Here is a 16,497-nt window from a genome sequence, read left to right on the forward strand (position 1 = left end):
CGAATCCGTTCCACATAAAAAACGTGTCCAACTGACACAGCAAGACACTTAGGACACAGAATCTTTGCTCTTCTGCAAAGCCGAATCAGTTTGGTTCGCCTCCTCTTGAACCAGACAACTTTTAAAAAAAAGTAAGTAGCTTCTCTGCCTGCTTAAACTGTTAGCTTTAATGTCAATCAGAAAACCGACCAGATTGTGCAATTAAAACTTTGAATAAAACAAATGGGTTCTCTAGATCGCTAAACGTTTCCCTATCTACTCTATACAAACACCTGCACAAACACACTGATAATCCGTCTGTGAATTTGGGCTGGAACAATGAAAAGACACCACCCATCAAACAAGACGTCAAAATCTAAATGGTAACTTTCCTGATAGCTCACTGGGTGAACTCAGGTTTACTTTGTACAGAAACAGACTACATTGCAGCCTAGATTGATATGTCAAAGCCAGGTCTGCAGATTGACAAACGGATACACAAATAAACAAGCATGGATCTGCCTCAAGAACAAACTATGGACACATGTAAATGGTTCAGTGCCAGCAACTGTTCTATTAATCTCGTTGGGTTTTGCCTAAGAAACAGGGGAGAAAAAAATATTTTTAAGAGTCTTATGCAATGTGTATGTAAATAGGGTACATGGTGAGAGATAGAATTTGAATAGAATTCTATTCCTGGGTTTCAGCACCAAGCAGAATATAAACCGATAATGCAGGTAAATGATACGCTAGAGATTTGGTTATTCACTGAAGGGGATGTCCAAAAGGCTCGAGAGTCTAGCATTCTGAAGAGCCGATCACCAATCTCCAGTTCTGCCTCTCTGAGCGTTGCTGAACGACATAGTCCAAACGGGAAAGCGTGAAAATAAATGAAATTAAAAAAATTATATATATTATATATATAAATAAATAAAGGAACCATAACAACCCTGGTTTAAACAGGTGGAGGAGCTCCATGTCTCAACCTAATCTGAGGGCAGAGAATCGCCTTTAAGATTGACCAGACATTGCCATCAGCAAACGTTGGGAAGAAGTGCTTCTGGCAGCACATGGGGATAAAGGAGAGCAAGTTGATAAACGTCACAAATATCAAGGTTAGAACCACCATAAAGCAGATGAGACGTGCATTGTTAACGGCCTGAGAATAAAACCCAGCCAGCAGCTCGGATACGTCTTCAAACCTACAAAGTAAAAAAGAATAAATGAGATGACCATTTTAAACAACATTTTAGGACTACACTCTAGCATAGAGCATATATATTATATAATTATATATTGTATAATAATAATCCTTGCATTTTAATACAACACCGTATCACGTCGTTGAGACGTCTCAAAGCGCTTCACAGAATATATTGTAAAGTGAAATGACTATTTTGTGGGTGAAACATAAAAACATCTATCTTAAGCTCTAATTATAACAATAGTTTTGCTATGCATGGGCAAGATAATAACTCTGAAGATTCAAAGACTGTCACTGGCCTATTCCTCAGATCAAATAACAAATGCAGTGCAACACTTATCATGTACACTGCCCACAGTTCAGTAATTCACTGCAGATTATTCACTAATACATAGCAACAAGCCTTGCATTTTACACAGCGCTTTTTCACATGGGGAAGATGACTCAAAGCACTCCCAGGATTTACTGTAAAGTGTAGGGACTGCATGTTTTTATAGGTGAACAGAAGAACCCAAATACTGTAGTAATAATAATTACCCTTGGGTCTGGGGTATGTGTCCCACCCTAACTGTCCTTTTCCGTGGGACATGATGAAGACCAGACAGTTGGGGGTGTTTCATCTGCACCCTGTTGAAATGGGGGGGAAATAAATTTAAATTAGGTATAATTCGGATCATCCCACACAGGTTGAATTGGTTCTGAACCACCGGAGGCATACATTATTCTAACAAGAGCTGTAATATGGCGGTCAGCATTATAAAAGTAATCTCTGCAGCAAAAGATGCAATAGCATGTTAACCTAAACAGATAAATGTGCTTTTTACCAGTGAACCCACAAATGGGTAATGCAACAGTACACACTTACCTCATTCTTTCAACTCCTTCACAATTATCTGCCCATTTACAAAGGTTCCCTCCACCACACTTCGGGGTAATTTTGGAGTAGGGTTAGGGTTTGCTGTACATCCAATGGCTGCGTAAACTGATAAGTAAATCTATTCAAACACTTACTCCTCCGCTGTTCCCGGCCCTGCTGATTGTGGCTGCACAACATTCCATCCCACATACTGCTGAAATGAAACAAGATTTAGACGTCATCAGTCAAGGGAACACACAGGCAATCCTGGACAGTTGTGTGTGAACTACAAATAGGATTCTGGACAACTTTTGAGTGAAATCGCACAGGGTTCAGAAGACATGATAAAACATTGTCATCAGGACAGAACTGGAACGGTACTTGTTCTGGATAGACACAAATAAGAAGCTGGTTATTCTAATCAAATGAGCCAAAGAGTCAAACTCCTCTGAACCTCTCTTGTGATCTGAATCACAAGATAGGCTTGAAATCCTTTCCGAGTGCACGTGCAGAAACATTCCCTTTGTTCACTGCCGGCGTCTCACCTTTATGTTGTCTCCAGTGCCTTCAAAATGAGAAATAGATGACTTTTCATAGTAGGGTACTAGTGCACGTGCTGAAAAACAACAAGATCTGGTTTTAAAAAAAAGCTTGTGGTTCATGCATAAAGAGTAAGTCCTTGAGCTAGGTACAGGAAAGTGATAAACTGTACAATACTGCATGATTTTGGAAAGCTTATTCTACCAACCAACATTACAGTATATTACAATTATAGTATAACCAACAGTTCTAGGGGAACACAACTACATCAGCCTACCACTCGATGTGCAATTTGGTTTGATAATAACAGGCTCCACAGCCAAGAACATGCAACTAGGCACAATCTAATTATCTGCTGTTACCACTAAGCAAGTGACTTTGTTACCCATACAAAGCTAGGCTTACGGTTTTTGAGTCACATTTGTACAATGACAATATCTGTACAAGTCCGTCAAGTCCTGTGTTATTGAAGAGTTACCAGCATTTCCACAGTTGGGAGGGATTTCGTTCATCCATTTATTGCAATGTTGGATGATTATCAAAATACTCTCAAGTTCCTCAAATTCTCTCTCATGGATGTATTTGGTATTGCTGATGTATTCCATCATCGTATTTCTCTTGACAGCGAAATTCTCCTATAATGTGAAGAAAACACACTCAACTCAGGCTGTGTGCGTTGTTACTGGAACTCAATACAGTATTAATAATAATAATCCTTGCATTTGATATAGCGCTTTTCACGTCGGGAGGACGTCCCAAAGCGCTTCACAGAAAACACTGTAAAGTGAATTGACTGCATATTTGTGGGCGAACGCGGCAGCCAATTGCGCACAGCAATGTCCCACAAACAGTCGTAGATTGAAAATGACCAATTTATTATTGTTTTTGGAGGGATTATTATTAGGTGTGTGGAGTAAGGAAACTTGCCCAAGGTTTGGCCCTCTGCCTGAAATTGAACTCAGGTCTCTCACTCACTTGTATTAATCAAGGCTGAACTACAAATGAGACATATTGACATCTTTCTCTAAGGGGGAGGAATAATCTGCTGTTACAGTTGACTGCACTTTGTGTTAACTCACTATGGTTTAAAATGAGACCATTTTAAAATCTGGCAGAGTTAAAATATTCCAAAACACTGGATATTAAGCAGAGCAGCCAGACAACATTTAACAACATAGGAACAGGAGTAGGCTATTCAGCTCCTTGAGCCTGTTCTGCAATAAGATGGTTGATCTGTCCCTCAACTCCAATTACCCACCTTTGCCCCATATCTCTGGATACCCTGATCTAACAAATATCTATCCACCTCAAGCAAAGTTATTTAACGGTTTTCCATTCAATCACACTTTTGCAATAAACCTTCATTTAAAAAAGTGGGATTGCATTAATTTTATACAATTGATTAGCCACTAGATCAATCTAAATATGCAAGTTACTGTCAGAATTCTATAGAATCTGGAACCACAGATTATTTAAGCACTACCAGTATAATAGGGCTCTAGGCACTTACTACGGACTATATTTTACTTACACTGTAGCCCCAATACATGTCTTCTTCCGAAACCAGCTCCTTATACAGTCGCTCAAGACTTCCTGATCAATAGGAAAAAAATTGCATCTGAAGTAAAAGCACTGCCAAAACACATCAATGGGAATAACTAAAATTGGGCAAAATGTGTATATTATATTTTTTCAAAATGCATCATTCAAGAGATCAGAGGCTTAAATTACCTTATAATGTAAGGTGTAGGGCAAATGCAAGGTGAGAATACACTGCGTTGTGAAACATTTTGCACACAGAAACACTCGCGTGATAAAGGGTTCCAATGTTTTACAGTGCTTCAGTCGGAACTTAATGAGTTCAATATTAATAGTGCCTAGGTATCCACTACACTCTCTCTACATAAGCATAAGCTATAGATAGCATCATTATTCTATTCCCAAAGTCCAGTCACGTACTTTGTTGCTGACAAAGGCTGCGACTCAAACCGTGCCATGCTTTCTGAAGCTGTACTGCCACCGAGCCGAGGGAACATCTTGCTCTGTTCTCCTTCAGTGTCGTTTCCCCAAGACAAAAAGGGCAATGCTCTGATGGTACGTCAAACCTGAGCTGCTGCTGGGGAAAGGTAACGGTCAGTGTAACAGGACTGGTAGCGCTTAGCACCAAACAGCAGAGGTAGCACATGCTAACAGACCAGGCTTGAGACAACCATTCCCATTCAGTAGTCTAGATATTAACCCAGCAAATCTAGACAGTTTTCTGATTCATGAGGAACTGCATATCAAGCAACCCATCATATGAATATTACCTGCAGTTCTGTTTGAGTTGCTTGCTCTGCCACAGTAGTTATTGAAATAGTTTGCTGCACACAGCTCCGAGTCTCCATGATCACTCTGGCAGTTTCTCTTTCCCGCCTGTCAACTCTGGCCTCCGTAATTCTCTGACTATTCGGACTTCCCTGGCTTGCCGCTCTCGGAAGCTGCGTCTCTCTAAATAGTCTTCCAGCAGCGCTCAACTCTTCACTGGACTCTTCCTCAGTGACAGACCTGCCATTCCATTTCAATTTTCTGAGATAGGGCACAGGACTGCCTCGCTCCTCAGGCAATGGGTGTTCAACCTGACCTAGAACCTCCTCCAAACCATTTCTGAAAGCCAAGAAATGCATCCAAAAAAGAAAAAACAGTTTACATCCTGTTATATCCTCACCAGCTTTGTGAGAGAAGTGCAGCCTGCCTCGCCCTTCATTCCTGAGGTGAAGAGACCAGACCTCACCAGGCACCACATTGCCATACTCAACAAGATTTATCTCTGCTCTTAGGCACAAAACTGTGTCCTACTCTTCATTTACACAAGGGACAACAACTTCTCACAGAAGGTGGTCAAATGGAAGAGGACACAAGCGCTCTGGGACACTGCCCACGTAAAGGGCCCTGTACAAATGCAAGTTGTTGTTTTATAGCACAATGTACTTATAAGTGAAACTACAAAACAGTGAAATCTGGAGTATTAGAGAAAAATGTGAAATGAAAATAAAATACAAGTGCCTGACTTTCCTACAAATTAAATATAATACATCCATAATTGCTGCACCTTAGGCTAACCCAGATAGGTACCTGAAGTGTGGATGTCGTTCTGTATGATGGCAGTCCTGTGCAATTGCCCTCAACTCTGCAGCTAATTTACTTTTGTACATGTCCCAGATGATCTTAGTGTGAAACAAGCAGCTGATTTTCTGCAGAAATATTTTTATCTCCTCTTCAAATTCTTTTTGTAGTACCTGCTTGTAACAGAAAAAGGTTTCTGTTGATAATCAGGAAGCAAAACAACTTTAGCAATTCTAAAATAGATACATCAGTTTGTCAGCTTTAATACCCAATTGTTATTCCTGGTTCCAAGCTTTCCCAGGATTGGAAGGCAGAACAATCAGCTCCCTAAGAGTCAGAAGCAAACAGTTTCCCTGACTAAAGCAACCGGATCTACTCAGACACACACAGGGATCTTCAGAGGAAGGGTCCAGGGGATCTTCAAACCACATTGATTTGTGGTCAATACTATAATTTCCTCTAAGCATGCATTTTGCTTGAGTAATGCACAGCTGTATGTAAATAGGTCAAACTGAGAAGTTAGTTTTGGGAGACATTGCTGTTCCAGCATTCAGCTGGTTCCCAATGAGTTGTTTATTTGCTGACAATGGGGGTCTGATTTGAGGTTGTGTAAAGGGGGGCTCCAGGCGGAAACCGATCCATGGGAACATCATTCTTCCAGAACAGAGTTCATGCAGGTGGCTAGGATTTATAACAGGATTAGGGATTAAGGAATATTAAGAAATGCCATTAAGAAATAACCTAAATTAGACTCTAATATTCTTAATTCATAAGTACCAAAGTGCAGGCTTATGAAATAGACCAGAGCAAGATTATGCTGTGGATCTGAGAGGGAAACAAGTCAGATAACAAAGCATTCATCGCATTTCTAAACCTAGTTAACAACTGATGTTAGTGCTCCCTTTGCCATGGAAACCTGCCTCAGGTGTTCTGGTCATCTCTCTGGCGCTAGAGACGTCAGCAAATTGCTTGATGCGAATCATCAAAGCTTCCATCTCCTGCTTAAACTTGCGTGCCTGGAATCAATAGAAACACAACATGAGATCATTCTCCTTCACACACGGTGAGACGGAAATGCTTGCTGTCACTAAAGCATTAAATTAGAACCAGCACCTGCATGTGCAAACTCAAATGATGTAAATAAATCAAAAGGAATGAAAGACCTCTAATAATTGGGAAAAATCAAAATGCTTCATTTCTTTGCAAAGTTTAACATCTACGCAAATGTAAGCAGCCTCCTGTAAATAATGTCAACCATGAGGTCTGAAATGTGACCATTTTCTTTTAACTAACTTACTAGTTCCTGGGTGATTGTCTGAAAATCCATCCAATTTAGCTGAGAGCACATGTGACCTAGAAGGTCTTCGATTTGTTGAGCTGAGTCACTGAGTGGCATCATACCACATAGCGGTGTGGGTAGGTTATCCACAGCCAAGCTGGTCTTCTGCCAAGGGAAAGAGAAATATCACTGCTGTTGTGGTGTAATAATAATCCTTTCATTTGATAGAGTGGCTTATCATGTCTTCTAGACATCTCAAAGCGCTTCACAGAATATACTGTACACCAAGCTTGCAGTTATATAGCGCCTCTCATGCAGGGCAGGGTCCCAGGGCGCTAAAGTGAATTGATTGTATATTTTGTGGGTGAAACGCGGCAGCCTATTGGGCGTAGCAGTATCCCACAAACAGCCGTTGCCAAATTATTATTATTCGCCAATCGACTAACATCGGGGTTCCTACTTACTGTTAGGTAAACAGACGTGTAGAGTACGGAAACTTGCACAATGTTTTGCCCTGCACAGCAATCGAACCCAGGTCCTCTTAATCACGAGTGCTCTAACCACTACGCTACATGACTCCAAAATGTAGCATGTAATATTAGCAGTAAGTCTTCAAACAGTTACATCATTCTTCAGTTTTACTCATTCAACTATTGTCAACTGGGAAAGATGGTTGGAACACAGCTTATCCTGCTAAATGTCCTTAACGGCCAAGATGAATCCTACCTGCTGAACCTGCTCTATTTCTAGTTGCAACGAGTGTTGTTGTGGGGCTCTAATAGGAACAGAGGAGTTCTCTGACTCTACACGCTGGGGGCCACAGCCTCTGCCAGAAAACAGGAGGGGGGGGGAAAATATAAACAGATTTACAGCATCATTAAATGAGTTACTGTGAGATTTGAGCAATGGTACACAATTAACTTGAGCAATCTATGTCATACCCACTGCCAGTTGGAATAAGCAGCATTTTACACTTGACATTTATATTGCCAATGTTTAATCTGTGCCATTACTTTATAGAGGGCAGGGCAGACTTGCTGACGTCAGTCAGAATAGTAACCACACACAATCCAGTCTGAATTGCTGAGTGTTTCCTGACTCAGATGTTTGCTTACAACAGACAAAAAGCAGACCGCCTAGCTCACAAAGCCAATCATGGGAACGTAAGGATTATGGCTAGGATCCATGGGTTGCCCCACACTGAGATTCCCACTTTTGTTCCAGTATCCTATTTAAGAGCAGTGGAGTTTGGTTGGGATAGCAAGCCCAAATTTATATGGCAATAAAAATCTGACCTTTCTTTTTACAGACATATTCTCTCTTCATACATAAACCTAGTGTGAGCGTGGGTATTTGGGCATAATCCTGCATCCTAAAGTGTTTGTTTTCAAACCGGGGTTTCTAACTAGCAAACACAAACCACTGGATGGTGATCAGAAGCAGAAACTCAGGTTGCTATCTTTGATGTAATTCATAATTTCTGTAACTACACTCTGCTCTAAACGTTCACAAATATCATAGTAATTTCTACTGCTAGAAACTACAGCATCACAATATACACACACATACACTTTCCCATTAACCTGGATATAGAATGCATGGTTTTATAATTCCACCCACTCCCAGCTCCTAACAGATCTATGTAAGCGCCAAAGCCCCATCTGGTGGAAATTTCCATTCCTGCTTATTATAATTTACGACTTACACAGATACATCTTCACACAGTAGTGGGGGATGACACTGTAATCTGCTTATTTCTTCTTTCAGTCCCTACGATTGGGGAGAGGGAAAAGGAGGAAGGAGAGGGGGCGGGGGAGAGAGAGTTGGAAAGAAGTGGACAAGTTAATCTTCAGTTACTCCTGATATTATCACAAAAAGGCCTAGTTCAGAACCCCACTAAGATTACTTTTCCAGCATTCACTTTACCCAAATCTACAAAGTTTGAATGAATTCCAGCTTTAGATAAAAGTTTTCACAAATTTCGTCTCCACTTTGAATTAATCTCCCCTATTTATTAAAGCCTAACAGTTCTCTCAAAGTTAATTTTTGTTGTTGTTCATTCAGCTCTGCATGTGCTAATTATAGTAGTGGCTCTGTGAGTGTGGTAGTTGAGGGCCATAGAATTCCAACCAGTGCTACAATGAGGCACGATCACAAGTCCTCACTCACTACACATACACAAGACCTTCACATTCTAAAAAAAATTGCCAGACTTCAAGCCGTCACAGCATGTCTCTGATGACACACACATACACACACACAGAGGTCAAGCCATTTTTAGTGCGTGAGATGACACAATCTTTTAATCTTTGTTCTAATGTATATGGCGCCCCTTGTTTCCTTTAGAAAGAAAGTTGTCTCTGGTTGTCATTTTACCTTAATGATATTACAGTATTCATCTACAGTCAATTTCAATTCCTCTGCCTGACTTGTCTTCTGCAACACAAAAGGCACATGACTCAGAAGCTCAAAGGCATAAACACTGGGAGGTTTATAACGGATTAGCAATTACGTTGATTTAAGTGAGTTCCCGAGTATCACAAATAACACCAACTAATTTCTCTAATCTGCAATATAAATCATCTCCGTGCTCTGTGCTTTCCTGTCTAAGAACATCTCACCATTCACTCAAATTCTTAGTTAATGTCCTATTCTGCAAAGTTCTTTCTTTGAGCTCCATCTTAATAATAACTCACCCAAATCTTGATAAAAGCAGCACAAATTAGCCACAAAGTCACGTCCGTCAGGGTTACAACCTTTGAAAAGACTGCATTAATTTCCTTCATATTGATGTTCTTTCACCCAGTTAATGCCAAAATATTAGGAAACTGCACAAAGTAATTGGCAGATTCAGTGTAATTACAAACATACTTGTCAGTCAAAACTTGTGTTGTTCATACATACCTCAGTCAATAACACATCTTTAGTGGAGACAAGCCTCTTGATTTCATACATCTGATTCTATAAAACAGAATTAGCATTTTTGACACTAATAAAATAGAACACCAAATAAAATTGGTCACGCACTTCATAGTTGTTGTGGGACACTGCTGTGCGCAAACTGGTTGCCACGATTCACCCACAAAACACACAGTCAAAACCACTTTATAGGGTATCCTGTGAAGCGCTTTGAGACGTCTCAATGACATGATAAGGTGCTATATCAAATGTAATGATTATTATTATACTTCACCAAAAGCATCTGGAGACGAGAATTTATTTTTATAACAGGAAACCTTAAAGAGCTAAAGTGCATTTACCCTCAGGACATTAACAGTTTACCATTGTCACATCCTGAACCTATGCACTATGATAAATTAATATAATGGAGTTCACAACAGTTTTAAACATGACTAATTCTAACCTCAATACTAAAAAGTTCCAGTAATACGGATGTGAAATTTTCTTTAATGCCTTTGCTTCTAGTTTCGGCAGAGGGAACAGAGTGAAAAGACTGAAAGGAGGATCATCCTTTGATGGTTAACCTTAGAACAACCTTGTCACAATACATCAAACCTGGAAGAGACAGAACACTTCACAGCAATTTCTCTGGGAACAGTAATAAAGCACAGAGACAAGCAATTTTGTGTAAGTTGCTCAAGCACTTTGCTAACGTACCTTCAACTCTGCCTTCTCTGACACGAGTTCTTCAGTTCTCCAGTTCACATGGTCCTTCTCTGCTGCCAGCTTTCCATTCTACATTAGATAGTATACTTTCACTATTGGGTGATATCTAATGGTACATTCTGTAGGATATTGCTGTGTTCCATTTTTAAATCTCTCTACCACCCCCCACCCATCCACTCCCAAAGGAAACTAGTTTAGATTAAGGAATGCATTTTAAAAAAAACTCACTCCAAGGGAGTGATAAATCATAACATAACATGTAGGAGCAGGAGTAGGCCATTCAGCCCTTCGAGACTGCCCCGCCATTCAATCATGGCTGATCTTCTAATCTAATTCCAGCTAATAACATAACCCTGCCTTATCCCCATATCCCTTAATCCCTTTTACAATCACCTCTTCCTGAAGCTCGTGAATCCCCATGGCCAGGTTCTGATGCTCCTTTTCCTTTTAAGAAAACACAATAAAACTTTAGGATGTCAAAAATATGTTTTTCTATTAGATTTCTTTAAGTTGTAATATTATGAGGTGAAAGGGGAGGAATTGGAGGCTAAAAAAACAAAACTGCTTATTGTCCTTCAATCTCCCTAACTATCTCAATGTATTCCTTTGAAACACAAAATAGATTAACAACATTAAGTTTGGACCAGAAGGTCCAGAATGTAAAGAGTGAATGAACTCTACAACTTTGGTTTGAAGGCCTTTCTGTGAGTAGTTGACAGAATGGATGGGCCAGTTTTCGATCTCTGTGCTGTTCATCTCATGAAGCAAAATTACAACCGATGGAATAGTCTCGGAAAGCCCAAGGACTCAATAGCTCCTGACAGGACTACAGCAGTGTTAAATCAGAATGTTGAGTCAGTGTTCGCATAAACGATTAACCTTACACCTAATTGTTTTCTTATGGACGTACCAATTGGCGGTTTTGTGCCTGCAAATTATAATTTTGATCTTCGAGATTCTTCACGATAGTCTTTAGATCTTCCAGTTCATCCTCCAGTAATTTAGCATGTAGCAAAGCCTGCTGAGAGCTGCAGAGAGTAACAGGCATCAGTGTTTCACAAAGATCATCTCAGGAAAAGTGTCACCTTCCTACTGCTGTTCCTATTAAGATCAGCTAAATCAACATAACCCAGGGATCAACATTTGTCAAACCTTTATACAACAAAAAGATTACATTTGTAAAGCGCTTTTCACGTCGAGAGGACGTCCCAAGGTGCTGAAATAGCATGTTTCACCCACAAAATAGAGTCAATTCAAGCGCTTTGAGACGTCTCAAAGACGTGATTAGACGCTATGTGTTCTTATATCAAATGCAAGGATTATTATTATTACGGGGCAGCTTGTCAACTGAGGCATTACAGCACTGAACCATGAGACTGTCAGACATTTTAACAATCTGGTAATTGTATGAATCCTAAAACAATAGGAATCGGCAATGAGAGAAACCTCTCGAGGCACCCAGAATTGCTACAATCACAGACTTTTATCTGAACACCCTGGATATAGACCAAGGAACCTTTCCGTCCTGCAAGGATCAAAACCTTTTATAGCAATTCTCTTTCATGTTACCTTTTGAGTTTGCTTTTCAAGTCAAAGATTTCCTCAGTTAGCCGTGTATTCGCTTCCTCAAACCCCTCAACCGTTCTTTGTAGTTTTGCACTCTGATCCAGCAGCTTTCTGTTAGTATACTCTAGGCACTCAATATTATTGATCAGTTCTGTGATCTCTCTTGAGGTGGTGGGGCAGAAGAGAAAGAAAAATTAAGAGAAACAATCACAGGTTTCTCGGGCAAGATTACAAATGCTCAGACAGAACGATTACCTTATACACTCACAAAAAGCATATACCAACAGTCATTTAGGAATAAATTGCCTCCCAAAAATATATTCCTGCCAAGTACCGTAGAAAGTGAAACATTGGTGTTATTAAATAGATTTACTGCTTAGTGTGGTCTAATCTTTCAACCACTGTCACTCTTATATTGCCAAACCTACTGGCCTCAGTCTTAATTCAACCCTTGAAATAGCTAAAAGATACTTACAGGTTGCCCCTGTTTATGTCGCCTCCATATCCCTCCAGCTGCCCTGGAGTTGTGACAGATCTCTTATCTATCAAAACAACATGTTTTGTTAAGAAAAGCCAATGAACCGCGAACATAATATGAAAGAAAATTAGGAACAAACTTTGAATACTATTACATGATAGTGAAGACTCCACTGTCTCAGGGTCCCAGAGATTACTTGGTGGGGTAAATTTTGCTCATTTTCTTGTTTTCCATTGTAAACAGAGTTTCAAGATTACTCTCAGCTCTATTAGTTTTGCTTTCTAATAATTTTTTAATTCAATTTTAAATTCACCAATGCACACAGGTAATTTTTTCCTGTTCTGGACAGAATATCAAGGTTATTCCCCAGAGGAAACCAACCCATGAACAGAAAATATGAGCCATAGTTACACTCCCAATGTCCACCCAATAGACTGACATGTGTACCAACCTGATTGCAAAATGCAAATGTTTTCTATGCACACGAAATCTTCGTTCTGCTCACTTGAAAGTCTGTATTTTAAAAAAAGTCATTAGTCCCCTGCAACATTTGAAACAGAGCAGGATTGCTATTTTCACTTTAGTGCATCCCCCATGTTTGCTTGTTTTTCTCCTCCTCACAGACTGAACTGGAGTTCTTATCACAAAGGGGAAGGTTTCCAGCCATATTTAATTCCTGTTATCCCTTTCAACTCAGATGGATTAGTTGCATTGGCAGTTTTCAGTACCAGTGCAAATAAGTGGATTAATTAAACTTTTAAACACTGTTTTAATAATCATATATATTGCTACTTCACAATGTCCTGCAAACAGACCGTTTAATTACGAGGTTTTTTACCCCTCCTGTCTGCAATCAGCTATCCATGTCTTCATTATGGTGTGGAAGGTTTCCAGATCCACAGCAATGCCTCTTTCTCCAGGATCCAGCATGTTGTGCAATAACTTCAGTTGTCCCTTCTCACAGCTTTGACTTGTTACATCTTCCAAATATTCAATAATTCGAGATACGGATACTTTTCCTACACAGAGGAACTCAATTAAGGGCTAAAAAGGGCGCTTTTCAATTACAAATGATATTCTGAATAACAATTTACTTAGTGTATTCATATTGGCTAGCAACATATTCAACAGATGTTGGTTTATCTGAGTTAGGCCATTAACTAGTAAACAAACCTTGTAGAGGAGCAGCTTTCCCATACACTCAATACAGTAGAACAATGCACTATCCCCTATACCCGTGATGACCAACATGTAGTGCAGGAGCCACAAGGCCATCAAGAGGCCCCCTGAACACTGGTTTGAGTTGAGGTAGGTCCATGTTCGATCTGTAGTGTGCTTTCATTTTTTTCTTGATTGAATATTTCTTGATTTATGGCATATACACTGCTCTATACAGTAACACAATGTAAGATGTTACCTTTGCCTTCTGTATCACAGGCTTCAAATGTGCAATTCAACACATCCTCCTCCGTACAGCTACTTATCTCACTGGAGTTCTCAACTGTGTCTTTTGTTAAAACCGTAGACATCAATTCTGAAATGACATGGAAAATATCTTCAATTACAGCCACACTTAAGCACACATTGCCAAGTGTTCACCAAAGTTATCCACTACATAAAGTAGCATCCCTGAGCTCCGTAACTATCTCGTCCAATTAAAAGTTGGTGTTCTGTTGGTGATATAAACATATTGTGTGTCACAAATACTGCCGCGTTTACCTACAAATACCCAGTCATTATACTTCATTGTAAAGAGCTTTGAAACGTCCTCCCAAAATGGAAGGCGCTATACCAAATGCAAAGATTATAATTATTAAATCATTATACTTCACATCTCTCCTTCACAACGTATAAAAATAACCATTTGCTTGGGAAAGCGTACCATGTGGTGCAATAGATGGGAATGATGAAATCCTCTTTTCTGGCACATAAAGTAAGGTTGAGCACCGTTCCTTGTTATGCATCACGCTATCCACACTGTAGCGCCATTTCGCATGTAATCCATTCGACTCACATGCCAACCTGGCCTGGAAAAAGCTCTCTACGGAGTAACTCTTTGTAAGATGACACAGAATTGTATCGTTCCTCCCATTTCCCGAATCCATCACCGAGCCAAGACGTTAACGTCCAGCTCAACGTCGTTGGTGCTTGCCGGAAGTCATCCACTCAACTCGCTCCGGTGTGAGAGGCAGCTGTATGCAAAACCGATTTGCAATAAACTAAAATGCAAATGAACAAAGGGAACACGGGGTGAGACGCTTAAAAGCCGACTACCACCAACGTCCTTTCCTACAGTGGTTAGAGCACTCGCTTTGCAAGTGAGAGACCTGAGTTCAATTCCAGGCAGAGGGCGAAACCTTGGGCAAGTTTCCTTACTCCACACAGAGCCTAATAATAATCCCTCCAAAACCAAAAACAATAATAAATTGGTCATTTTCAATCTAGGACTGTTTGTGGGATATTGCTGTGCGCAATTGGCTGCCGCATTCGCCCACAAATATACAGTCAATTCACTTTACAGTGTGTTCTGTGAAGCGCTTTGGGACGTCCTCCCGACGTGAAAAGCGCTATATCAAATGCAAGGATTATTATTATTATTATTGTTCTGCGGCTGATTTCGAGACTGCGAGTGGCTGCTTGCCCGTTAAACGCGTGCTGCCGGGAACAAACACTCGCTCGCGCACGACAGTGTAATAAGCGCACGGCCATCGTATACACGATGTGCAGTATTCCTGGCCCTTTTTTTTTTTGCGCATTTTTTCCTTCTTCCTGAGGCCTAACTCCGCAATAGGTTCCAAACTGACACCGGAATCGTGAGTCGCCCAGGAAAAAGCGCAAAGGTGGGTTAGATGGTCCCCCCCTCCACCACCACCACCACCACCACCCAGCCCCATCGCCACCCGCCCCAACTGTGCGCTCCAACTGCACACGTCCACCCCAAATGTGGCGAATGCAACACGCGCACCCCAAGGGCGCACACACACACACACGCTACCCACACGGATCACCCCCACCCACAAAAAAGAACGCTCAATGGCTTTACCCTTTAAACCGTCCCATTATGTTTTTAAACAAAACGTAGAAACCCCCCCCACCCTCACACCCAACATAAGCACCACCTGGACACACACACACACATATATATATAACTGCCCATCTACCCCCACCCTCCCTCACACACACACACCCCAAACACACACCCTCCCTCACACACACACACCCCAAACACACAACACCCCCTCACACACACACACACACACCCTCACACCCCAACACACAAACCCTCCCTCACCCCAACACACACGCCCTCAAACCCTGGTGGTTCCCTCCTCACCGCAGCCCCCGCGCCTCCCGCCCCCGCAGACCGCCACCTCCATCCCCCGCCTCAGACGTCGACCGACGGGGCCCGTGGGGAGGGGGGGGGGGGGGGGGAGAGGCCCGAATGCGCGCGACTCTCGGTATCTACAACAACAACAATAATAATAATAATAGAAACTCCGCTATTGACGAGAAAAAAAAAGCGCCGCCTCGTCACCCACCTCACCGCCGCCTCAGGGCCACGCGAACGACGACGACCACCGCCGCGCCTCAAGGGCGTCAGTGCCGGCGGCTGGCGGGCGGGCGGCCGGAGCAGGAAAATGGCGCCAACCGGAAACGGGCGGGCGGGTGGGTGGGCGGTGCGTTGAGTGACGGCAGCGCCGACCAATGGGAGCTGAGAGCCGAGCCCGCGTGGCGTGGTTTAGACCAATAGGAAGAGAGATCGGTGGGAGGCGCAGGCGCAGCCCCACCCCCGCCCCCTCCCTCGCGCCCACCGGATGAGGCCGGAACAGGAAAATGGCGCCAACCGGAAACGGGTGGGTGGG

At 41.6% G+C, this 16,497-nt stretch overlaps 1 protein-coding gene across 4 annotated transcripts; it reads right to left on the reverse strand.

The window, feature by feature from the left end:
• Positions 1–149: 149 nt before the first annotated feature.
• Positions 150–16,239, reverse strand: LOC103190145 (inositol 1,4,5-triphosphate receptor associated 2-like). Of its 4 annotated transcripts, none has more exons than XM_042345152.1 (25): positions 16,174–16,239; positions 14,517–14,853; positions 14,052–14,168; positions 13,473–13,653; positions 13,086–13,147; positions 12,632–12,698; positions 12,160–12,318; positions 11,501–11,618; positions 10,984–11,034; positions 10,582–10,659; positions 9,868–9,924; positions 9,340–9,399; positions 8,669–8,733; positions 7,690–7,789; positions 6,982–7,128; positions 6,605–6,700; positions 5,694–5,857; positions 4,889–5,225; positions 4,539–4,692; positions 4,111–4,172; positions 3,058–3,214; positions 2,585–2,655; positions 2,195–2,253; positions 1,721–1,810; positions 150–1,181 (listed from the first exon to the last, which is right to left on the reverse strand). In XM_042345152.1, the coding sequence occupies exons 2-25, from the start codon at positions 14,737–14,739 to the stop codon at positions 935–937; spliced, it is 2,922 nt and encodes a 973-aa protein (XP_042201086.1). In that variant the 5' UTR covers positions 14,740–14,853; positions 16,174–16,239; the 3' UTR covers positions 150–934. The 4 variants fall into 4 exon arrangements, with proteins under 4 accessions (XP_042201086.1, XP_042201087.1, XP_042201084.1 ...); XM_042345153.1 differs by having other exon boundaries at positions 2,195–2,250; positions 4,539–4,695; XM_042345150.1 differs by having other exon boundaries at positions 4,539–4,695.
• Positions 16,240–16,497: the final 258 nt, after the last annotated feature.

The sequence above is a fragment of the Callorhinchus milii genome, unplaced genomic scaffold, assembly GCF_018977255.1.
Source record: "Callorhinchus milii isolate IMCB2004 unplaced genomic scaffold, IMCB_Cmil_1.0 Scaffold31, whole genome shotgun sequence".
Taxonomy (NCBI): domain Eukaryota; kingdom Metazoa; phylum Chordata; class Chondrichthyes; order Chimaeriformes; family Callorhinchidae; genus Callorhinchus; species Callorhinchus milii.